A 23,374-nucleotide genomic window follows, 5' to 3' on the forward strand; every position below is an offset into this window, starting at 1 on the left:
TGAAGAGCAGCAGGAGTCCACGTCAGCGTCTTCCCCCAGCCTGGGTCCGGAGCGTCTCCCACGCCCCTCTGCAGGCGGCGCCCCTGCTGGCGCATTGCGCATGCTCAGCATCCGGAGCGGCGGAGGGGGTTTTCCCCCCGCCAGTAACCCTCAAACCCCGCCCCTTCCACTGGGTCAAGGCGGAGCTTCAAGCGTCGCCCCTGGTGATTGGACGTTAAGGTCCGGACCCCGCGCCTTCCGCTTCGCTCCGCCCTCCACGCCACAGAGACGCCGGGCTCTGGCCGAGGCCAGCGCTGTGCCGGGCGCCGCACGTCAGCGCGCGCCCAGAGCCCCGCGCTTAGGCCCCGCCCCTCCTCCCTGCGCCGCCCCGCCCCCGGCCTCTCGGCTTCTGCTCAGCTCCCCCGGCGCTCAGCAGCTGGGCATCCGCGCTTCGCGGCCATGGAGATCCCTGGGAGTCTGTGCAAGAAAGTCAAGCTGAGCAATAACGCGCAGAACTGGGTGAGTGGAGGCCGCAGGCGGGAGCGCGGGGAGCGGAGGGGCGGCTGTGGGAGCCGCGGGCTGCCCGGGCATCCTGGGGGAGCCGGGGGCGGGGACCCGGGCGGCGGCTGCCCGCGGAGGCGAGCCCCGGCCCCGGAGCTGTCTCCTAGGCTGGAGAGGCCGAGGGCTGCGGCAGAGGCGGAGGAAGGCGCCTCTCTGCATGTTCCCGGTCTTCTTGGCTCTGCCTGTGGGCCTGGCCCGGGTTTGGGTCGGTCTCCACGTCTTTACATTTCTGAGTTGCAGTGTGCTGGGTGCATACCCAACAATGTGGCCATTCATGAATCGGGACTGCTCTGAACTGAGGTTCTTTGTGCCTCGGTTTTAAATCAGAATGCCTGACACAGACATACTTTTAAAGACTCGACTCCTGGTGACAGTTAGGTGTGGGGAGATTAATGGTTTCTAAGATTGGGCAGCGAGTGCCAGTTGGCCTTGTTGGCCAAGTACTGTACCCTCAGAAGGTTGTTTTCCTTCTGTATTCATTGGTGGCCAAGGCTAAGATGGTAAGCGCGAAGGTGGAGACCGTCCAACTTTGGAGGCTGCAAAGGCACTGGTTTAATGTTTAGATGGAATTTTTTTTATTCCACAGCTAACAGGATCATGAGGTTTAAATTCAGTCTTGCAAATCATCACTTGCCTTTGGCAAGTTAGGGGGAAGAAAAAAACCGTTTCAGGCAAATGTTCTTTTGATGTCATTAATTTACCATGTCTTCTGTCAGGATCAAGAATTCTTACTGCCTCCTTTCATTCTTTTCCTTAATTTCTTAGAAGGTGAGGAGGGACGGGAGTTAAAAGGGAGATCAGGATCTTGGAAGGAGACCCGGACTTCTGGCATGGGCTCAAGTTCCAGCCTTGCCATTTGTAAGTTGGACGATCTTGAGGAAAGTCACTCTGCTTTGAATCTCAGATGACTGAGGGTGTAACAGTGTGTCCTTTACAGGATTGCTTTTATGAGTACAGAAGATAATGAACTTGAAAGGGCAATGAAACCTTTCAACGGGTATTTTGTGGGTAGGGAAGTAAGTTGGTTATTGGAGTATTTAAAAGTAATTTCAGTAACACTGTCTATAAGTCATGTATTTATTTAAAAATTACTTTATGTGTCTGAGTGTTTTGCCTGCGTGTATGTGTATGTACCATGTGTGTGCCTGGTGTCCAATGAGGTCAAAAGGGAGTGTTGAATCCCCTCAGACTTGAGTTACAGATGGTTGTGAGCCACCATGTGGGTGCTGGGAATTGAACCCAGAGCCTCTGCAAGAACAAGTCCTCTTAACTGTGGAGCCAATTTTCTAGCCCCAAATCAATTATATATTATACTCTTTGCTGAATTAGTGTGTATTTTATGTAGCTGGATATAAGAAAATGCGGGGCTTAGTGCTTTTCAGTTGTCCATTGCTGCTGATTGTAAGTGGCTTTTATCCCTTGAGATGTTTTATGGACCTCAGTGAGTGGCCCAAAGCAGGAGTTTTAGTGCAGGTTAGTTTGGCCCCCCGGTGATTTTATAAGTTTATGGATGACCTCATATTTCTGAGATGGGTGGGAGCCATTGCATCCCCGAGTGGAGACCTACCTGTTGGACTACTGCAGGGAGTTTTTGTTGGGGAGTAGAGATAATTGGGGTGGAGCAGGGTTGTGTGCTATAAATGTCTAGCTGAAGAGTTAGGATGATTTTTGTAGGGGCTTTTGAATGGAACTAGAATTTTTAGCTTTCTGAACTTTGTCTTTTCTCCCTCTAAATGAATAGCCTCCTCTAACACGCTTATACCAAGGGATGGGTGAGGGTGTAAAGAAGCCGTACACTGTTAATGTTCCCATCACATGAAGCTGGTAATCCAGGAAGACTGGTTTGCAGAAGAGATGCAGGCACTGACTGCGGGATCGTGAGATCTAGTAGACCGAAAGCATGCCTGGCATGGCAGCATTGTTTAAGGTGTTTTTGTTATTGGTTAATGCAGTGCTGGTTAATTGGTTAATAGGTGACTGGCTGGCTGAAAGGAGCAAGGAAGGGACAGGGGAGACCTGACTAGATGGTGGTGATGAAAAGGAGAGAAACTTTAGAAGAAGGTCCTGAAGTTTTGATATGAGACGTTGGGAAGAAGGTTGAATGTTGTATCTAAATTCACTGGTTGAGTATTTGGGGACATTTCCTTGGACTGGGTTTAAAACCCAGGACCCTGATTGTGTACGATGGTGAACATCTGCTCTCCCAGAACCGGAGTTATCACACTTAGTATCTCCATTTTATCAATGAAGAAGTTGAGGTGCTGAGTTATTAAGGTGTCAATTGGAATTTTAAGCCTGCATTTGAAGGACAGCATTAGTTAAGATACTTTGTAGAGTAATTATGTCTGAGAGAAATTGAACCACCTATGTAACAGCAACAAAAAATTAAAGACCACATTAAAATAGGTGAAAAATAGAAAGTAAATGCCAAGAATATACTTTGTTTAGCCTAACATAGCCCAAATGTTTTCATTTTATATATTTTTTCCACTACATACAAGCTCAGTACTATTTGTAATCAGTGTAAATTACCGATGTTTTGCTGCTTTTGTACATTAGGATCTGGCGGGTGTGTTGATTGATCACAGATCTTAGTTCAGGGTAGGCATTCCGCGTCTGCTCTCAGGTGCCTGTGCACATGTTGTTGCAGACATTGAGTTAGGTTAGGCTAGAAGTGGAGACCTAATGCTCATGAGTAGGACATAGAAAGGCTGTTAGTTAACGTCCTTTTCTAGTCTTCTGCTGGGGAATGGGTAAAAGAAGTAGCTTCATGGAAGTCAATAAGTAAGAGATAGGAAAACAGTGCCATGACGTTAGGAAGTGCTTTGTTCAGATGTCACCACATACCGATGGGTGTTGTGAAGAAAGGCCAAGAGTGTTTTCCACAGGAGCTGCCTTCTATGTCAGTCTGAACCGTAAGGAATGTCGGTCTTAGCTGATTCAATCTTTCTTGCCGTGGGGTCAGTTTCCACCTGCCTTTTGTAATGTGTCACTTGGGGTCATTTATTTGGGGCTCAGGTGTCACCCTTCTGTAGAATCATGTCCAGCTGAATGTCCTGCTCCGGTTAGCTCTATGATGGACTGGGTTGTACAAGCCGGTCTTGTTAGTGTTTGTTACTGTTCTGCCCAGAGACAAGTCGGAAGCTGGGCCTGAGGTTCTGAAGCGTAGATAGTCTCAGTCTGGGTTTTCTCGTTTCTTCTCCCACCGCCGCCCGTAGCTCAACTTCCTTTTTACACCTTGTGTCCGTTATATTTCCTCCGGTCTGGGCTGTCTATAACCCCTTAGTGAGAACTGGGATCCTCAGAGCCTTGGGCTGTTTCGCCTTACGTGTGTTCTTGCCCCTGGACGGAATTGCTTATACAGCTCTGCGTGTGGTACTGCTATCCCGTCTCTGTATACACATTTTACTAGAGATGTTTTGTATCTACTGAGCTCTTATGTGACATGAAGGGCAGAGGGGTAGAGTGCAGAGTAACCTGGGTGCTTGTGAGAATGTAAGGCCCTGGTCTGTTTAAGGGAATGAACGGTGCATATGGGAGGATTCAGGTTGCAGTTCTGTTCCTTAGCATCAACACGATCGTGGGCACATTCCCTTAACTCCCCTGGGCTTGCGAATCCTCAGCTCCAATAAGGACGTATAAACAGTCATCACCATCAGGCTAAATTATACATATGTCAAGGTACAGAGGTTTAATTAGTTAAACCTGTGGTTCCTGGTACGTGAGTACTATTCTTGCTATTACTTATTAATTAATCAAATATTTAATACCTGCTTTGTATATGTACATCCTGGGTGTGTAGAGGAAGAAGGGCCAAAAGGAATTCTGCTCTGGTGGATTTTACCTTCTGCTTGGGAGACAAACAACCAAATAAATGACCAATTCTTCCTTTCACCAACTTTACATTTGCCAGTCTGTTCTCCTGTGCTGTTAGATTTCTTTCATAGAAGGCCAGAGGCCCGGTCTGCAGGTGGGGGAAGACTAAGATGATACAGAGTGACTCAGGCTGAGATGGGACACGTAAAACATCGTCCTCCATCTAGGCTGGGAAAGGTATTTATTGGTCATCTTACTGTACAAGGGAAAGCTCAAAGTCTACCAAGAATTATATGCTTTGAATGCTGACTAATGGGGTTTGCATAAATATCCTCCAAAGGTCTGTGTGAGGCTGCTTACCAGTGCATGTGCTATTGGTAGGTGGTAGAACCGTTGAGAGGTTCTGGTTGGAGGAAGTCTGGTATTTGGGGGGCATTCTTGAAGGGCCAGTTGGAATCCTGCCCACTTCCTGTCACTTCCCAGCTGCCATGTGGTGAGCATCTTGTTCCCCATGTACTCACCATCACAAGATGTTGCCTCACAACATTCCCCAAAGTCGTGGGGCCGAGGGACCGTGGCCTGAAACTCCTGAATCTGAGTCTGCCTTGCTATTTTGTTATAGTCACGAAAAGCTGACTAATGTTTAACAAGATGATGGTAAAGTCTAGAAGGGTCTTTGTTGTCTAGTATGGTGCCCACTAGCCACACGTGACAACTTTATTGTTAAATAAACTCAGTTCCTTAGTTGTACTCACCACATGTCTAGTGCTGTAAGTGTAGTTGATGATCAGTACAGTGTAGAACATTCCATCTGTTGGAGGTCTAGGTCTAGCCTTGGAATCACTGCCCGTTTTCCTTTTTAATTGTACTTTTCTATGTATTTGCATATTCGTGTATTTTTACTTTCTTCCCAGGCAAGAGACAGTGACTGCTTTGCAGTTTTTTTTTTTGGGCAGCGTGGTGGGGTGTCTAGCTGTGTTGGCCTTCCTCTTAGCTCGGTTGCTTCTTTGCATTTGAAGTGTTAGTAAGTGCCCTACCTGTTTCTAACACATTCAGTTTTGATGATGCTGATTCTCTTCTCAGTGATTCTCAACTGGGTGAGATTTTTGCCACCTTTAGGCTGGTTGGCAGTTCTGGAGGTATTTTGGTTGTTTTTGTGGGATGGGGTGGTGGTGATGTTTTTGACATCTGTTGGATAGAGGCCAAGGCTGCTACTAAACATTTACCATGCACAAGGCAGCTTTCAAAAACCAAGATTACTAGCTCTAAAAACTCACTGATGCTGAAGTCAAGAAACCTTGACTTCAAAGTCAAAAGCTCTTTCCTTTGACTAAGAAAAAGAAAAAAAAAATCTTGAATTGGAGATGTAGAAGTAGTTACTGAGAATAAAGCCCCGGTTGGGGAGATGGATGTGGGTAAGAGCACTTGTTCTGCAGCATGAGGACCTGTGGCTAGATCCCCAGCACTGACATCATAAGCAGGTCCGTGTGTCCGTATGCTGATTTCAGTGTCTCTGGAATAACAATCACCTCTTCTGAGTTTAGGGACTATACTACAGAAGTAGAGAAAGACGTTTTCCCGTGGATGTGTCAGAGAGCGTTCGTTGGGTAGAATTCTTTAGTCTTGGTTCTGAGTGGACACAGAGCTAAGGTCTCCTGTGAATTCTTTATCTTAAAGCTACCTTACCAATATTTCTGGCTCTCTCAGTGGCTGAGACCACGGGTGTTTGTGGGATGACTGTAGTAGTGTGGTTTTGCAGTGGGTAGAGGATGCTATGGATGTTGAGTGCTGGCTGCTGGTAGTCAGGGACAGTACTGGGACTGTGTTCACAGGCCTCACAGGGTTGGGTACTGCTAGCAGTGTGCATCTCCAGCAATGGGAATCATGGCACCAGGGGCATGCATGCCCCTTAGAAGGCATGTCTTCAAGCCCTCCAGCAAGGAGCACTGGTGATAACAGTGGTGTGCTGGTTTCATAGTCCCCAGATCCCAGGGTACAAGATGCTGGGTTCTCCAGGTCTTAGAGGTGGCATATCATGCTGTGGGCCACCTGTCCACTTCTGATACGGGGACTACGTGGGCTTGGGTTCTGGGGTCACAAGTGTAGTCGGGTTAGTGAGGTTTCAGCCTTTTATGTGGGTGTGGTAGAGTGTCGGTGGAGCATTCATTTGCCCTTAGCAGAAGCAAAGGTATTCTAGTCTTTCTCTTTGTCTGTCAACTATTGAGTCATTGCACCCCAAGGAATTGGAATTGACCAGGGAATCCCATGCTGGCAATAAGAAAAAATAAAAATTTCCATCTAGCTTCATGCCAGCAAGAGGAAGAACTTCTCTCTCAGGAACAGATTTCACAGTTTTGATGCCATACCAGAATGCCTTGCAGGAGGGACTGGAGCCAGGACAGTGATAGATTAGTGATGGGCAAGACCACATCTTGACCTGGACCTATTAAGCTTATGTGTACCTCCTGCCCTTTATTTAATCGCAGATGTCATTTTAGCACCTGGAAAATGGACTCAGAGATCACTGGACCGCTTGTTCCCTTCCCATTGTGGCCACATTGAATAGATACCTTCCTCCTCTTTAATTCCTACATTGATGGGGAGTGGTGAAGCCTAGCTTCCTAGGCTTGTTGGACCCACACTTTCATCTTAGAAAGGCAAGTAACACTAGGGATGGCGAGATGCAGAAACTTCTATACCTAAGGCAGTGTATACTTCAGCAGTGGCTCTGCTTTCGGCCTGGCAGTGAGCAGTAGTGACTCTGGAGGTGGAGTAGGCAGACAGAGTGAGGGGCTTTTCTAAAGCATAGGTTGACTGTGGACTCCAGTTGTGTTCAAACCTATGATGACTGTGAAACCATCCTGTGGCTATGATTGCTGGCATCCTCACGATGGGGTCTATTGGATTCTCGGGTTCCCCCATTTCCCTGTGGTAGGGAGAGCCCTCGACAGAGCCAGCTTTACCTTAGGCTCTGTTCTGTATCCTGCCACCCCAGCTCTATGTCTTCCTGGGTTCCCACCTCTGCCTGGCTGAGTTCCTGGATTCCTCCTCAGTTACTGAAAAGACTGAGGGGCCCCCAACTGGATCAGGCCCTCTGAATAGGTGGGACAGTTGATTGTCTTGATCTGTTTGGGAGGCATCTAGGCAGTGGTACCAGGTCCTGTGCTCATTGCATGAGTTGGCTGTTTGAAACCTGGGACTTATGCAGGGTTGCTTGGCTCAATCTGGGAGGAGGGGACTGGACCTGCCTGGACTGAGTCTACCAGGTCGATCTCAGTCCTCTGGGGAGGCTTTGCCCTGGAGGAGGTGGAAATGGAGGGTGGGCTGGGGGAAGGGGAGGGGGGGCAGGAAGAGGGAGAACAAGGGAATCCGTGGCTGATATGTAGAACTGAATGGTATTGTAAAATAAAATAAAAGGAAAAACAAACAAACAAACACAAAAAGAAATTGAAGCTGTTCATTTGTTTATGATTTTGGTTCTTCCTTGAGGATGAGGTGAGCAATGGATATCTTTATTTGACTACTTTGGACTTCTCCAAATTAGATTTATTTTAATAGTTACTTACTATCTGTTTGCTTATTTTGATAAGGTCTGATACAGTCCATGCTGGTCTCAAACATTGCTGTGTAGCTGAGGCTTGCCTAACTTCTTGCCTCTACCTCCCAGTGCTGGGATTACAGGTGTGTGAACTGCCACCCCTGACTTCAGATTTATTTTTAAATGTTTCCTATACCCAGACCACCATGGTTTTCTGCCATATTCATTTTCAATGTAGTAAGCAAGAAATCGCCAGGGTACATCCTTTTTAGTGATTAAATGAGATAGTTTTTAAAGTATCTTGTATTTTCTCTCATCCGTAACTTCAGCAATTTATAGTTTATTGGGTAATTTTTATACAGTTGAACTCAGTTTAATAAGAAGAAGCAGGAAATATTTTATAGGAACAAAACAAATTAAAACATGTTAGATACAGGTTTCTTCTTGTCTAGGAGCGAAGTGACCTGGAAACATGTCCAAACAAAATGAGCAGGTTGAACAGGTTTGGCGAATAGAGGCCTTTTACCTTGTAGCACATTCTTCATCAATATCCAGCAAACCCTAGCTTCCTTCTGTGCAGGAGGATGGGAGCACACCCTGGACACGCTCTCTGCTTTCCACAAAGGGCCAGTGTCTGTGTCTGGAACCCTTTCAGGCTTGAAATGCACAGCTGCCAAGCTCTGTGTCCTTAAGAAATGGATCCAGCTTCCCATATTAGAGATTTTCACAAGCAATCATTCAATATACGTAGTATAATTTTGCTGGAAATATGTCCCGTCAGTGATCTTAGTGGAAGATGGGTGTAGCTCTTGTGGTGTGCGTATTAAAAGAATTGTCAGGTTGTCCCTTTGGCCTCTGAAGGTTTCATAGCCCAGGGCAATGAGTAGTGAAATGTGATTGGGCAGGAGGTGCTTTTCCTGTACATGATTGTGAAAGGGAAAGTGGGAAGAGAGCCTCCCTTCAGGCACTTCTACAGAGCAGAGCAGCTGGAGCAGGGTATGGCGGTGGACATCTGGATGGAAATTATTCCTTAAAAATAGTCTCGGGCTAGAGCGATGGCTTGACCGTTCAAGAGAGCTCAGTGCTCCTCCAGAGGGCCCGGGTCAGTTCCCAGCACCCACGCTGGGTGTTTCACAACTGCCCGGGACTCCAGCTCCAGGGGATCTAATGCCCTCTGCTTGTCTCTGCAGGGATCTGCACACACAGGGCACACACACAGAGATACACTCACATACGCATAAGTAAAAATAAAAAAAAAAAATACCTTCAGGTGGCTTATAGCCATCACCTCAGCATTTGGGAGGTGGAGGCAGGAGTATCAGGAGTTCAAGGTCATCCTTAGTTATCTAGTGAGTTCAGAGCCACCCTGGTGTACATATCCTGTCTCAGAAAGATAAGGAATATGGTTATTGGTGGACATCAGCTAGATAGCAGGAGTTCCAAGTGCTTGTTCTCTGGTAAAAGATTAACAACGCTGTACCCAAATTACCTCCAAGAGCCACGGAAGCCAGGTGAGGTATCATAGTATGTGGGTGCAGCACAGAAATAAGAACACATAAATTCATAAGGCAGGGAGATGATTTTGTATTGTGTATATCACCCTCTCCTGATTTGGGCGGCACAGCTTGGAGAGAGATACCATCTGCTTGAGACCAGGAGAGGGAGTGAGTACCCGACTTAGCCTTAGACTAACACTAAACTCATGCTGGTAAAATCCAACACTGGTTAAGTTCCCATGGCTGCAGTCTCCAGGTTGGTACCTGTAAGTGGCCTCCAAGACTGCCCTGGCACCATGTAGGATTCTGCAGTCTAGATTCCAAGCTTGCCACATTGTTAGGCTGACTATGGAAGCTTTTGTTAGTATGTATGCACCAGACATTGGGGCTTACAATCTCAGAAATGCTAATAGGTATAAAGAGTCAGATAGGTCTTGATAGAACAATAGTGGGTGATTTCGGTACCCACCCCATTCTCATCTCCAGATAGGTATTTCTGATGGCTAATCAAGAAGATACAAACAACTTAAGCAGCTCCTTAACAGTGAGTTTAAAGCAGTAATAAAAAACCTCCCAACAAAGACTATGTCTAGATGGAGTTACTGCTGAATCTTTAAAGAGCTAACCAGTGTTCCACAAACTGTTCCATCAAACAGAATGGAGCACTACCATACACACTCTGTGACTCTTGATTACCCAACTCCAAAATCAGAAAGAACATAAGCAAGAAAGAGAATTGTAGACCAGTTTATCTGATAAACAGATGAAAAAAATTCTCAACGAAATTCTTACCAAATCAAATTGAAGACTATATGAAGACATTCATATGCTATGACCAGGCTTTCATTTTAGAGTTACAGCATTCTTATACAAATCAGTAAGTGCAGCCAGCACATAGACTTTAGAACCTAAACCACGTAATCCTCTCCATCAGTACAGAAAAGGCCTTTGTCACTAAGCTCAGCCTCCCTTCATCATAAATGACCTCACATTAGGAATGGGGGGATTGTAAAGGCAGTATATAATAGACCTATAGCCAACATTCTACTAAGTGGAGAAAAACTGAAACATTTCCTGTCAAATCTGGAATGAGAAAAGGTACCCATTCTTTCCTGTCTTACTCAGCATTTTGCTTGAAACCTTATTAGTTAGAGCAGTAAGCCAAGAAAAATAAATAAAAGGGATACAGAGAGGAAGTCAAATTCTTTTTTTTTTTTTTTTTTTTTTTGTTTTTTTTTTCTTTTTTTTTTTTTTTTTTTTTTTTTTTTTTTGAGACAGGGTTTCTCTGTATAGTTTTGTGCCTTTCCTGGATCTCACTCTGTAGACCAGGCTAGCCCTGAACTCACAGAGGTCCGCCTGCCTCTGCCTACCGAGTTCTGGGATTAAAGGCATGCGCCACCACTGCCGGCCAAATTATTCTTATTTGCAGACCACACAATCCTTAAAAGACCCTAAAGATTCCATCAGAAAATGTAGAGCAGATATTTTCAGCAAAGTAACAGCATACAAAATCAACATTAAAATATCAGCAGCATTTTTATATATCAGTAACAAATTCTCAGCTGGACTTGTTGGCACAAGAACTTGTTAATCCCAGAACTTTGGAGGCAGAGGCAGGTGGATCTCTGAGTTCAAGGCCACCCTGTTCTACAAAGTGAGTTCCAGGATAGCCAGGTCTATGTAGAGAAACCCGGTCTCAGAAGACTAAAGAACTCATTGGGAAATTGGGGAGTTGGTGGGAGGAGATCCCCACTCACAGTAGCATCTCAAAACAAAACAACTGTAGGAGTAAACCCAACTAAGGTAGTGAAAGTCACCAACAGTGAAACTCTAGACAGAAACTGAAGAAGACACCAGAGGGTGGAGACACCTCCCTTGCCCCTGGATAGACAGGATTAGTACCGTGAAAATGGCCGTATTGGGGAGAGCAGTGTATAGACTTGGTACCGCCCTTATCAAAATCTCAGTGACGCTCACAGACCTAGAGAAAACAATCATAAAGTTCCCAGGGAAGCACAGAAGGCCCAGAACTAGCTAAAGTCGTCCTCAGAGGAAGAGTGTGGCTCTGTAGGTGTCCACACTGAGCTCATCCTGTATTCCAGAGCTGCAGTAACAGGGTAGCTGCCGACACACATCTGCAGGGCAGTGGAAGAGAATTGGAGATCAGAGATAAACAAAACTGAAAAATACACATCAGAGGAAAAGATACTCTCTGACAGTTGTTTCTGGGAGAACTGGATTTCCACATGAGAACAGCTAACTGAAACTAGATCCTTCTCTGACCCCACACAAAAGCAAATTCAAAATGGATCGGAGACCTTAATAGAAGACCTGGAACTTTGGAACTGTCAGAGGAAACTTAGACAAAACATTTCAAGATAACAAGGATTTCCTGAACTCCAGTGGCATAGGAAGTGATCGCAAGAATTGACAAACTGGGTTACAGTAATAAGATTCTGTGGGCTGCCCAGATGGCTCATGGTTGAAGGAAGTTGGTGCCAAGCCTGATGACCTGAGTTTGGTCCCTGGACCCCACACAGTGGACAATGAGAACCAATTCCTGCAAATTGTCCTCTGACCTCCACATGTGCAGAGCATCAAGTGTTTGCATGCCCCCCCCCCCCAATAAATACATGTGAAAAAAGGAAGATTCTGCATAGCGAAGGAAACCTCACTGGGGTGAAGAGAGCCTCCAGAACAGTCTTTGCCAACTGTGCGTCAGACAGGCTGCCGGTGCACATCTTTAATACCAGCACTTGGGAGGCAGAGGCAGGTGAATCTCTGTGAATATGAGACCAACCAGGTGTATATAGTAAGTTTCAGGACACTCAGGGCTTACATATTGAGACCCTGTTTCAAAAAGAAAAAACTCAACCCCCCACCCCCAAATAACAAGAAAAGAAGAGAAGCGAGAACAAGATGGCAGGGACTGCAGAAAGAGGAGCCTTTGTTGACTAGTGGGAACGTTAGCGCGTGTGGCCACTGTGTTCGGAGGTTCCTCAGCATTCTGAAAATGGAGCTACCATATGATGGCACTGCTATACCACTTGTCTTAGTTAGGGTTTCTGTGTGCTGTGATGAAACACCATGACCAAAAGCAACTTGGGGAGGAAAGGGTATCCATGTCATCACTGAAGGAAGTCAGGGCAGGAATTCCAACAGGGCACAGTCTTGAAGGAATTGATTCAGAAGACACGGAGGAGTACTACATACTGGAGTGTGGCTCTGCCTGCTTTCTTAGAGAACCCAGGGCCACCAGCCACTCTCTGGTACCACTCACAACGGCCTGACTCTCCCTCCCCCAACTTCTAATTAAGAAAATGCTCTACTGATGTGGCTACAGTTGGATAATAAGGGGAGACATTTTTTTTCAGTTGAGGTTTCTCTCTCTCAAATGACTCTAGGTTGTGTTAAATTGACATAAAACACACCGCTCTTGTTCATAGAGTTTCAGATCCTGAGTCAAGACACCACATAGATATTGGGCATTGTATGAATAGCTGTACTATCCACAATAGCCAGGAAATGGAACCAGCCTAGATGTTCATCAGCAGAGGAATGGATAAGGAAAGTGTTGTCCATATGAACAGTGGAATTTTATGCAGTCATAAAGAAAAATGTCACTCTTAAATTTGCAGAAAAATGGACAAAACTGAATCATTACCCTGAGTAAAAACAAGCCAGTTTCAGACAAATACTGCACATTTCCTCTTGCACCTAAATTTAAAATTGTAAGCACATTTGTATGTGTGTGTGTTTAGTTTACAAAACTAGAAAGTGGATCATAAGAGAGAAGGAAGAGATCTTAAGGGAGGGTGACGTTTCCAGGCAACAGCCAAGCAGAAGCAGTGTTAACTGGGGGGAAGAGAGGGAACCATCTGAAGGGCTGTGGTAGGAGGGTGGGTAGGGGGAGTGAGAACCAAGGGTTGGGGTCTACACTGTATGTGAAGATACATGAAGATGGATGGTGGTAGCTGTGAGGAGTTGGAGGGGATGTTAGGAGAGGGTGGATATGCTCTAAGTACACTGTAAGCATGCATGAAAATCCTAAAAAACATAATAAAAAACAGTCATGATAAAAAAATATTTCACTAACCCCCTTTCCCCACAGAACTAGAAAAACCAATCAGAAAATTGGTGAAGAACTTCAGAAAGTCTCAGATAACCAAAGCTGTCTTAGCAGAGGAGAACTGACCAGGATGCATTACACTGCTTGACTCCAAAGTATACTATAAGGCTGTAGTGATCCAGGCACACATAGAAAACCACAGGCGCAGAATAGTGAGTCCAGAATGAAACCCACGTGCAGTCTGCAGAGTGTTGACAGAGGTGCCCAGAGTACATCATACAGGAAAGTCATTTTTCAGTTGGTGCTGTTGGGAAAACGGAATATTCCCATGCAGGTGAAGGAGGCCTGTCACCCTCCCTTGGAGCAACTGTCTTTATCCTTCTACCGGAGGAAGCTCTCACCCTACACTTCCCGTCTCTCCTACTCGGCTTTCTTTTTAATGTGATGTGCCCTGCTATTCTCTTCTAATACGATCTTCTTGGCTTGACTTTCCAGTTGAATATAAGCTCATCAAGGGTGGAGATTTATTTACTTGACATACTAGATAGACCTCAGTAATAACTGGTTGAATGAATGATTGACTAAATAAGTGTGTGAAACAAATGAGGGCTGGAAGATTCCAGATTCTATTTCTAGTTAGGAGATCTTGGGCAAGTTATTTAATAATTTTTGTCAGGTTTAATGCCTACCATAAAACTACGGTAGTAAGAGAACCCATGTCATTGGGTTGCTATGAGGAGTCAGTTGGCTGGTAAATGTAAATGTAAAATGCTCCATGGTAAACATTATGGAAGTGTGTAAAAGAAAATGAAAGTTAGCTGTCTTAGCTTTTCCTTGCTTTGGCATCTTATATAGTATAGTCGGACTTTTTTGTTGGGACCATCAGCTCCCTAATAATGACACAGAGACTTATTATTAATTATGAAAACTCAGCCGATAGTTTAAGCTTGTTTCTAACTAGTTCTTATAGCTTAAATGAACCTATTCTATTCTATTAACTTACTTTCTGCCTCGTGGCTTTATTGCCTTATCTCTGTAGTGCCCATCCTGCTTGCTCTGCATCTCCTGGCGTCTCTGCCTCCTTCTTCCCGGCGTCCTCTGTGCCTGGAAATCCTGCCTAGCTATATTGGCCATTCAGCTTTTTATTAAACCCATCAGAGGGACACATCTTCACAGTGTACGAAAAGATTATTCCATGACAATACAGAGTACCAATTGTATGTTTATAAGGATATATGTTGGCATTTTAAAGGACTTGTGTGAACCGGAATTCTTGTTCATTTTCTTTTCTAGGGGATGCAGAGAGCAACTAATGTCACCTACCAAGCCCACCACGTCAGCAGGAACAAGAGAGGTCAGGTGGTGGGGACCAGAGGTGGCTTTCGTGGTTGTACAGTGTGGCTGACAGGTATGGTCAAGAGAGAAATGAGCGGGTGTGGTGGTGCATGCCTGGAATCCCAGATCTCGGGAGGCTGAGGTGGGGATTGCCTCTACTTTGAAGGCAGCCTGGGCTACATAGTGAGTTCAGGATCAGCCTGTGGCAAGACTGTCAAAACAACAGCAACAACAAGACACTGACGTGACCCCAGTGGGTGACTTGAAGCAGAACAGGGGTGTGGGTGCCTAGTACCGAGGTGCTAGTGTGCACAGAGGAGCCACCAAAGGGACAAGGAACGTCAGGAACCGTGAGGTGGGGTGCCAAATGCACGCTGTGCCCCTCCCATGAGGTGCCAGGGGTGCATTGCTTGGTTTTCCTAGGAAACTGAAGTCCACATTCCATGAAGATTTCTTCTGGCTTCCTCCTCAAACACTGTGGGGACATTGTGGTGGATGGAGGGCGTGCTCCTTCCCAAGTCCCACAAACCAGTGCATCGAAGCAAGTTGGCCGTGACTGGCCGGGGCTGGCAGGGGCCGTTCGTCCACACCCCAGAACGTCACACTGCTCTCCACGTGTGTGCAAATGCTCCACAGCCATCAGAAACAAAGCCATACTTTAAAAGAGACTACTTTCTTACACTTTAGGATATGCCCTGAACATTAATCACATCAGCTTCCTTTTTCTAGAGATATTTGTACTTCCAGATTGTACTTCCATGCTTCCTTGGAAGGTGTTTTTACATTGGTCGGCATATTAGTTCCTGGGGCCATTGTAACAAATCAACCAAAACCAGTGGCTTCAAGCAACAGCAGCCACTCTTGCACTCCTGCAGGCCAGCCACACTTCTGAGTGACGGGGTTGGGGTGATGGGGGTGGGGGGGATGAGGGGTGGTGAGGAGCGAGGGGAGAGAGTGGTGTAGGAGGAGGAGGGAACAGACAGGACACGGACACATCTGTCCACTCTTTTTTTTTTTTTTTTTTTTTTAAAGCATCTGGGGCTTTTAGAAATCACTGTCCTTCCATGGTTTATAGACACATTGCTCCAGTCTGTATAAGAACATCGGGTACTGGATTTGGGGTCTATTCTAACCAGCAAAGGTTGTATTCAGTTCAGGTCACAGTCTGAGGTCCTGGGTGGTGTCCAACCCAGAGCAGCCATTTTGTCTTCTTTAGCTTCTTTGTTGAAGCTTATGTCTTACGTATAGTGATTTTTGTTTCAACTTCTCAGTTTTCAACAATGTTCAGTCTTTATGCTTGTATATATTCAGAGAACATAGATGTGAGTCCATGACGGTGTAAACAGACTCTTCTGTCACGATTTTGGCTCGCTGTCTTGTATACAAAACTTAGCCTTTTACCTTTCATTTTTTCCCCCCTGCTGGCACTTGGTGTTCAACTGGTATTTAAAACTGATAACAAAGCTAAGTATAAACTCTGCTTTTAGTCCCCACAGCTAGGAGGCTGAGACAGGAGGCTTGCTCAGCATTCATTGCTGGTGTGGGCCTCATAGTGAGTTCAAGGCCATCCTGGGATGCATAGCAAAACTGTCTCAAAACAAAACAAACAACAACAACAACAACAACAGGAAAAAAACAAAACACCTGGAAGAGTAGTTGAGCTATGAGTCTTTGCTCCTGCTGCTCTTCCATCACAATTACCTGAAGCCTCACCAAGGGAAACAGCAGCCTTGTTGATTACTTAGCACCGAGAAAGCAGAATTCAAGGGACTCAGTGGGCCATCTCTGCCTGGATTTCCCGTGGTTGTAGTCAAGGTCCTTTGAGCTGCCAGGCTGGTGTCCTTGTCAGCTGGGACCTCAGCTGATGGACATGCTGTACTAGAACAAGTTAATGATTTTGGTTTCAGAGTGGTCCCAGGGTGTTTTGTAGCTGATGCCTCCAAGTTAAGTGAACACTGAGAAGTTATAGAGCCATTTCTAGGCTAGCCTTGGATGGCTGTCACTCACTTTATTTTTTGGCTTTCCGTGTCTGTCAACCAGCCCAGACTCAAGAGGGTGGCATTAGATACTTTGTGTGGAGGAGACAGTGTGAGGCCACACTGTAGAGGAGCTTGTAGGGCAGGCTGTGGTGTTGTAGGTCTCTTTGGGGAAACACAGCCTGTTAATGCGTTAAAGCAGCTAGCCCTCTACTGATCCTCTCAGTGTGTGACCCTCTTTTTTAGCCTTCTATACTGCTATGATTTTTGTTCTAGATCACTGGCTTATTAGACTTCCACACTCATCTCTTGCCTTATTGTTTTCTTGACTTTGATCTGTAATTATGGTCTTTAGGTTCGTGAAATGTTAGTATATAAATGGTTTTCTTTCTCCTAGTCGTTTCGTGAATAAACATGATTAGAAAGGAGAGTGAATGGAAATTAGAATTTTCTTGTCAGGTTAATTATATTATGAATTGACTCCCAGATAGTTTTATGATGATCTAGGAGAGACATAATCCTGGAATATGGAAGTAGCTTCATATTACCATAATTACTTTTCTCCTTCCTTTTTCTTCCCTTATTATATATATTTTGGCATTTGACTATAAAATGTGGCACGTGTCTTTCTTTTTTTTTTTTTTTTTTTTTTTTGGTTTTTCGAGACAGGGTTTCTCTGTGTAGCTTTGCGCCTTTCCTGGGACTCACTTGTTAGTCCAGGCTGACCTCGAACTCACAGAGATCCACCTGCCTCTGCCTCCCGAGTGCTGGGATTAAAGGCTTGTGCCACCACCGCCCGGCCGCATGTGTCTTTCAATAGTGTTAATGGTGACAAAGTGAACATGCCTATCCAACCATGACACTAAAATTGGTTAGTAATTTTTGGATCTGATTGGTGATTTCTGGGTTAAGTTATTAAAGAGAAATATTTAAGAAGAATACCCCCACATTCCCCCAAAACATAAAGAAACCCTAGATGCTTACAGATGTTTTGCGTAGATAAAAGGTCAATCTTAAAGGAATAATGGGTAAGAGTGTTCTGAGACTCTGGTGCTGTAAGTAGTGGAGGTAATTAATCTTCTTGTTAGACCTTGGTCCTAACTTCACAGGCGGAATTTGTTTGGACTCTTCCCTCTAGGATTGTCTGGGGCAGGGAAGACGACCGTGAGCATGGCTCTGGAGGAGTACCTGGTTTGCCATGGCATTCCATGCTACACTTTGGATGGTGACAACATCCGTCAAGGTCTCAATAAAAACCTTGGCTTCAGCCCCGAGGACAGAGAAGAGAATGTTCGACGCATTGCGGAGGTTGCGAAGCTGTTTGCAGATGCCGGCTTAGTGTGCATCACAAGCTTTATATCGCCTTACACACAGGTGTGTAGCTTGTGCGCCGTCAGGTGCTGCTTGCATAATTGAAAGGCAAAGCATGCAGTTAAACAATGGCCTGTGTTTGAGGCTACACCCAACTTTATTATTTCCCTGAAATCCAAAGAACTTACAAAAAAATTATGTGCTGTCATTTTTCTGAGTAAATCTAGTGTGTATAAAACTTGCTATTAAAACATCCTGAAGTATAGCAAAGTTGTTGAGGTGAAGCTATTGGCTGAATTATTTCAAGCTTCACAGACACATGTGTGTATACACATACACACACACACACACACACACACACACACTCACTCTTATGCAAATACACATATACACATATATAAACAAACTCAGGTGCAGAGTCCTTTTCAATGATCTTTGATGTCGAAACAACCAACTTTTTATTGTTCACTTTTTATTGATCACTTACTGTTTCTGTATGTGTCTTCTTCTTTTCTGAAGGATCGCAACAATGCAAGACAGATTCACGAGGGTGCAAGCCTACCTTTCTTTGAAGTTTTTGTTGATGCTCCTCTGCATGTTTGTGAACAGAGGGATGTCAAGGGACTCTACAAGAAAGCACGAGCAGGAGAAATAAAAGGCAAGGAGCATGTTCTTCACAATTTCTCTTTGTCTAGATATTTCATGCTTTTGGTATGGTTCTGACGCTCTTTTTTTTTTTTTTTTTAAAAATTGTGTTTACATGTGTGTGTCTGTCATGTCAGTGCAGGTGCCTCTGGAGGCGAGAGGCATTGGGTCCTCTGGAGCTAGAGTTCCAGACAGTTGAGAGCCACTGACATAGGTGTTAGGACCTGCACTCCGGCCCTGTACATGATCATCATATGCTCTTAATCACTGATCTCCGGCCCTTTACATGATCATTTTATGCTCTTAATCACTGATCTCCGGCCCTTTACATGAACATTATATGCTCTTAATCACTGATCCATCTCTCCAGCCCCCAGGACTGATACTCAGAAATTGGGAGTGAGTTGAGGAGGGTAAGTGGTGCTTATACTGTGCCCACTCTCAGGGTTAGAAGCAGCACCTGGGGCTGTGCCCCGGTGACCTTTGCTGGCTCTGTTGGAATTCTGCTCACAGGACAGAGCTGGGACTTTGAGAGGTGCTGTTGAAACCCAGTTCATAGAATTAGGTTGCCAGCCATCACTACCCCTAGTCTTCGTTGGAGCATGAAAGTGTAGGATGTCCCAGAGCTATTGGGAAAAATGCCTGAAGTATAAGCATTATGATGGAAGGAGAATGTCCTGTTTTTATTTCATAGTGCTTGATAGGGCTCTTATTCAACCTCTCTAAGTCTGCTGCATTTGAATTAGTGTATCGGTTCCATGAAAACATCCACACCTTGCTTAGGGTTCATGGCCTGCTCACAGTTTCATTGTGCTACACATTAGGCATTGAAGGGGACATACAGAGCCCACCTCTGCTGTTGTGTTTGATTCCAGTTGTGTTCATTTTATTGGCATTCCCGGAAACAGGACATATTGCATTCATACAACATCGAAGGTAGATTAAACTGTGAATATTCTTTAGGGGTGATGCATGCAGGTAACTTGCTTACCTTCCCAACAAAGTATGATAGCCTGGGACCATTGTGGGAGCTCCCAATTCTAGATTTGAGTATTCAGTTTTTGGTCCAGGAAAGGGAAAAGGAAATTGGGAAGGAGAATATTTGTTATTTGTTACTCATTTTCCCTCTGTATTTGGGCCTGGGAATAAACAGCTGGGACAAATTGTCCCTGTCCTGGTGACGTCTAGTCTTGTGTGCAGAGTTGATACCGGATCCCCCTGCTGTGGGGCTCAGCTCATTGACCATTGACGAGGCACTGCCTGTCATCCCCCTCACCCATTAGGCTGGTACCTTCTTGACTCAGAACAGGCTGTCTGCCTGGAGTAATTGATGATAGTGGGAAAGAAAGCGATTAGCTATTTCACATTTTCATGCTTTTTTTTGTGTGTGTGATGTTGTTTAAAATGACCCCCAGTGTTGAAAATGCTGTGTAGTGTTACTATTTTTTAATTACACTTACCATCAGGCATGTGTGTGTAGGCCAGAGGACAACTGTAGGAGTTGGCTCTCACCTTCCACCGCATGGGTCCTGGGCTTTGAACTCAGGTTGTTAGGCTTGGCGGCCAGCTCCTTTACTCACTGAGCCGTCTTCGTGGCCCTGTAGTGTCTGAGAGCAAGGATGTTGGGATGGGTCTCAGAGGGAAAGCTTGTTGGGAGCCATCCCGGTGGTGGACGGGTCCTGGCAGAGGATGTAAGGAGTTGGTGAGGGACGGAGGTGAGCCAGGCCATGGTGGTCAGGAGAATCTGCAGCCTGACTGACTAGTAGTCAGAGTGCTTTTTTATTCATACAGAATTTAGTAAGCAGGGCTACATTCATGATGTCCCAAAACATAGATCATATCATTTTTGTTTTTGGACACGTGTTTCACTTCCTTTTGCTCATCTTTTCATCATCATTAATAAACTCTGACAGAACAGAGTTATCATTTCCAATCATTTTCCCTCAAGTTTTGACATCATTGATTAAACAGTTATCTTTTATAACCATTTTTACTCATTAACCCCATAACCCAAATTTTAAGAATCTAGAGGCATATGACAACCTGTTCTCAGACTAGTAGCTCTGGTTGCTTCAAGGATGCTAGACCGGGGTTGGGGATTTAGCTCAGTGGTAGAGCACTTGCCTAGCAAGCACAAGGCCCTGAGTTCAGTCCTCAGCTCCAGAAAATTAAAAAAAAAAAAAAAAAGGATGCTAGACCAAAACAAAATCTTCAAGCCAGCCGGGGTAGATTGCCATGTCCCAAGCAGTGTATTAACTCTTAACGGTCAGAGTGCCCAAGAAAAGTCCTCAGAGTTCCTGCGGTTATTATTTAAATTTTGTACAGTACAATGTTTATAGTTTATATTTTTATAGAATTTTATAAGTCTAATACTAACATTCTTTTGTTCCTTGCTCATATGACACCACAGTGACTCTACATGAGCTAACTTTCCTAAGAAAGGGAGGTCCTGACACCTCATTCTCTTATCATCTTTCCACTCCATACTTTGTTCATCAATTTAAGTCTCTGTAGGGCAGAGGCGACTTCAGCTAGTCTAACTTTGTTGTTGTATGTGCCACATAATTGTCTCAGTATACAGTGGGAAGAGGCTTGCAATCTGATCTGTGGCCAACTCCTCTAGCCCACTGAATCTTGTTGACCTTTTAAAGTTTACTTTGTTTTGAGTATCTTGTCCTAAGTAAGTACAGGGACAGATGTTTCAAGAATGTCTCATAGCCTCATGAAGAGGCCTCTGGCTTCTTTATGTGTGTCACAACCTCCGAGGAATAACAAGACCTTCAAGTAGATAAGGATGTCTCCCTAAAAGTGGGAGGGGTAGTAAGTTCAGGGCTTTCGTGGGGGAAGCTTAGAAGCAGGACTCCTGGGAAATGCATAAATGATTCATAAGAAATTTTCCATCAATCCAACATCCCCAAATTGTACAAATATTAAAAGTGCCCCAAGTATGTAACAGGTGGAGATGAAAACCAAAGGTGGCATGGCAGCTGTCATGGGGCTCAGCTTTGCTGGATCTTTGTGAAGCCGCTGTGCTGGCTTTATGACTCCTGCCATTCCCATCAGATATGGCTGAGCCAGAGGCTTGTGTTAGTTTCATTGTACTGAGCTGTGCTGTGGCTGTGAGGTCAGTATAAATGAATCAATATGTTCGATAAGGTGTCTTCAGACAGAAATGCACATGACACCTGAGGCTGTCAGGAACCTGACCTTGTATTTCACCCAGGAGACATGATTCAGTGTTTACTTCGTTAGTATTTGTGACAGCTTTATTGAGCATAAGTGCAGTGAATAATGAGAACTGACTGTATGTGTAAGGAAGAAATCAAGATTAATTAGAAGTCTCCGGAGAAAGAGGCATCGGTACCATAACGCCATGACAGGGCAGTGTGAGCCTTAGTGGAGACCGGTGCAGATGAGATAACCCTTTACGTTTCTGCCCTCTCTGTTGTCTGCTGTCCTTTAAAGGCTTCACTGGGATTGATTCCGAGTATGAGAAACCAGAGGCCCCGGAACTGGTGCTGAAAACGGACTCCTGTGACGTCAATGACTGCGTCCAGCAGGTTGTGGAGCTTCTCCAGGAACGGGTGAGAGAAAGCAAGTGGAAAAAGAAAAGAAGAAAACTACCCGATAACCTGGCCTCTAAAACGTGACCTGATTGAGTAGCATGTATTTCAGGTTCCATAAAAACCAGTAACTTCCTGGAAGCTCCTCTTTTAGCATTGTGGGGCATACACAATACACGAAATACGCCAGTTACTGTAAATGTCAGAAAGGTTGGGAGTCTTAGAATTTTCTCATTAATTTGACCACACTAGTAATAGTGGAAACGTAGTGAATATCCTGCTGTATGACTTGGTGTTAGACCCTTTAAGTCGACTTATTAAATTTCCTTACATATTTGACAGGCGCACACACACCTGCTTCACCTTGGTGATGCACTTATGGCTGGATTTTAGAGAAGGGTCCTGTGGAGGGAGGCTTCCTGGACTTCAGCACCGCTCTCTGGCTCCTGGGCATATGAAGCCTAAGAGGCATTAGGGCTGAGTAACAGCTGCGTGGTTCCCTTGGGTTTTGTTCTGGTTTTAGAAATATTTTTTCTTTCCTCTACACTACCCATTACCTCTTCTTTCACTCCACTTTCCGTGGTTTACTTTGGCTGGAGAGAATCCGGCCTCTGTGTGGTGATGGAACTTGGCATGCTAGCGTTCATCTGCTTGTCGTGTGTCCTGTTTGCTGGCCACGAAGCAGGAGTGGATATACCATCATCCCCCATTCTTTTCTAACCAGGTGATGGTGTTTGGACTTCCTCTTTATGCACGACGTTCTGACCGGAGTTCCCTTTCATCTACCATCTCCCACAGCTTTATCTCCTCTGCCTAAATATGTATGTTTCCCTTTTGAAGTTTTCTGTATTATAAAACATATATCCCAGGTAGTTAGCACAAAGCTTTCCTTCTGAATTTATTTTTCTTATTCAAAATGTTATTTCTGAATAAATGGAAACAATAGGTGATCGTGACTTCACTGCTCTGACATTTTATGTGTACATGTTTTGTACACGCATGTGTGTGCCGCTGATGTCCTGACCACCGCCTTCGGGAACAGCATTATCTTAGGAGGGTTTTTTACTTCGTCTTCAGTTTCTAGG

General features: G+C 45.0%; 1 protein-coding gene across 2 annotated transcripts in view; it reads left to right on the forward strand.

Moving 5' to 3' along the window:
* Positions 1-311: 311 nt before the first annotated feature.
* The window catches only part of Papss1 (3'-phosphoadenosine 5'-phosphosulfate synthase 1), a 75,753-nt gene continuing 52,690 nt past the window's right edge, over positions 312-23,374 (forward strand). Inside the window, exons 1-5 of one of the 2 annotated variants that reach the window (XM_028856970.2) lie at positions 312-498; positions 14,753-14,867; positions 17,909-18,144; positions 18,601-18,739; positions 22,192-22,310. In XM_028856970.2, the coding sequence (XP_028712803.1) occupies positions 439-498; positions 14,753-14,867; positions 17,909-18,144; positions 18,601-18,739; positions 22,192-22,310 (669 nt within the window). In that variant the 5' untranslated portion in view covers positions 312-438. Of the gene's footprint in view, positions 499-1,305; positions 1,399-14,752; positions 14,868-17,908; positions 18,145-18,600; positions 18,740-22,191; positions 22,311-23,374 lie in introns of those variants that run through there. The other variant, XM_037207112.1, reaches the window with a different exon arrangement.

The sequence above is a fragment of the Peromyscus leucopus genome, chromosome 6, assembly GCF_004664715.2.
Source record: "Peromyscus leucopus breed LL Stock chromosome 6, UCI_PerLeu_2.1, whole genome shotgun sequence".
NCBI lineage: Eukaryota > Metazoa > Chordata > Mammalia > Rodentia > Cricetidae > Peromyscus > Peromyscus leucopus.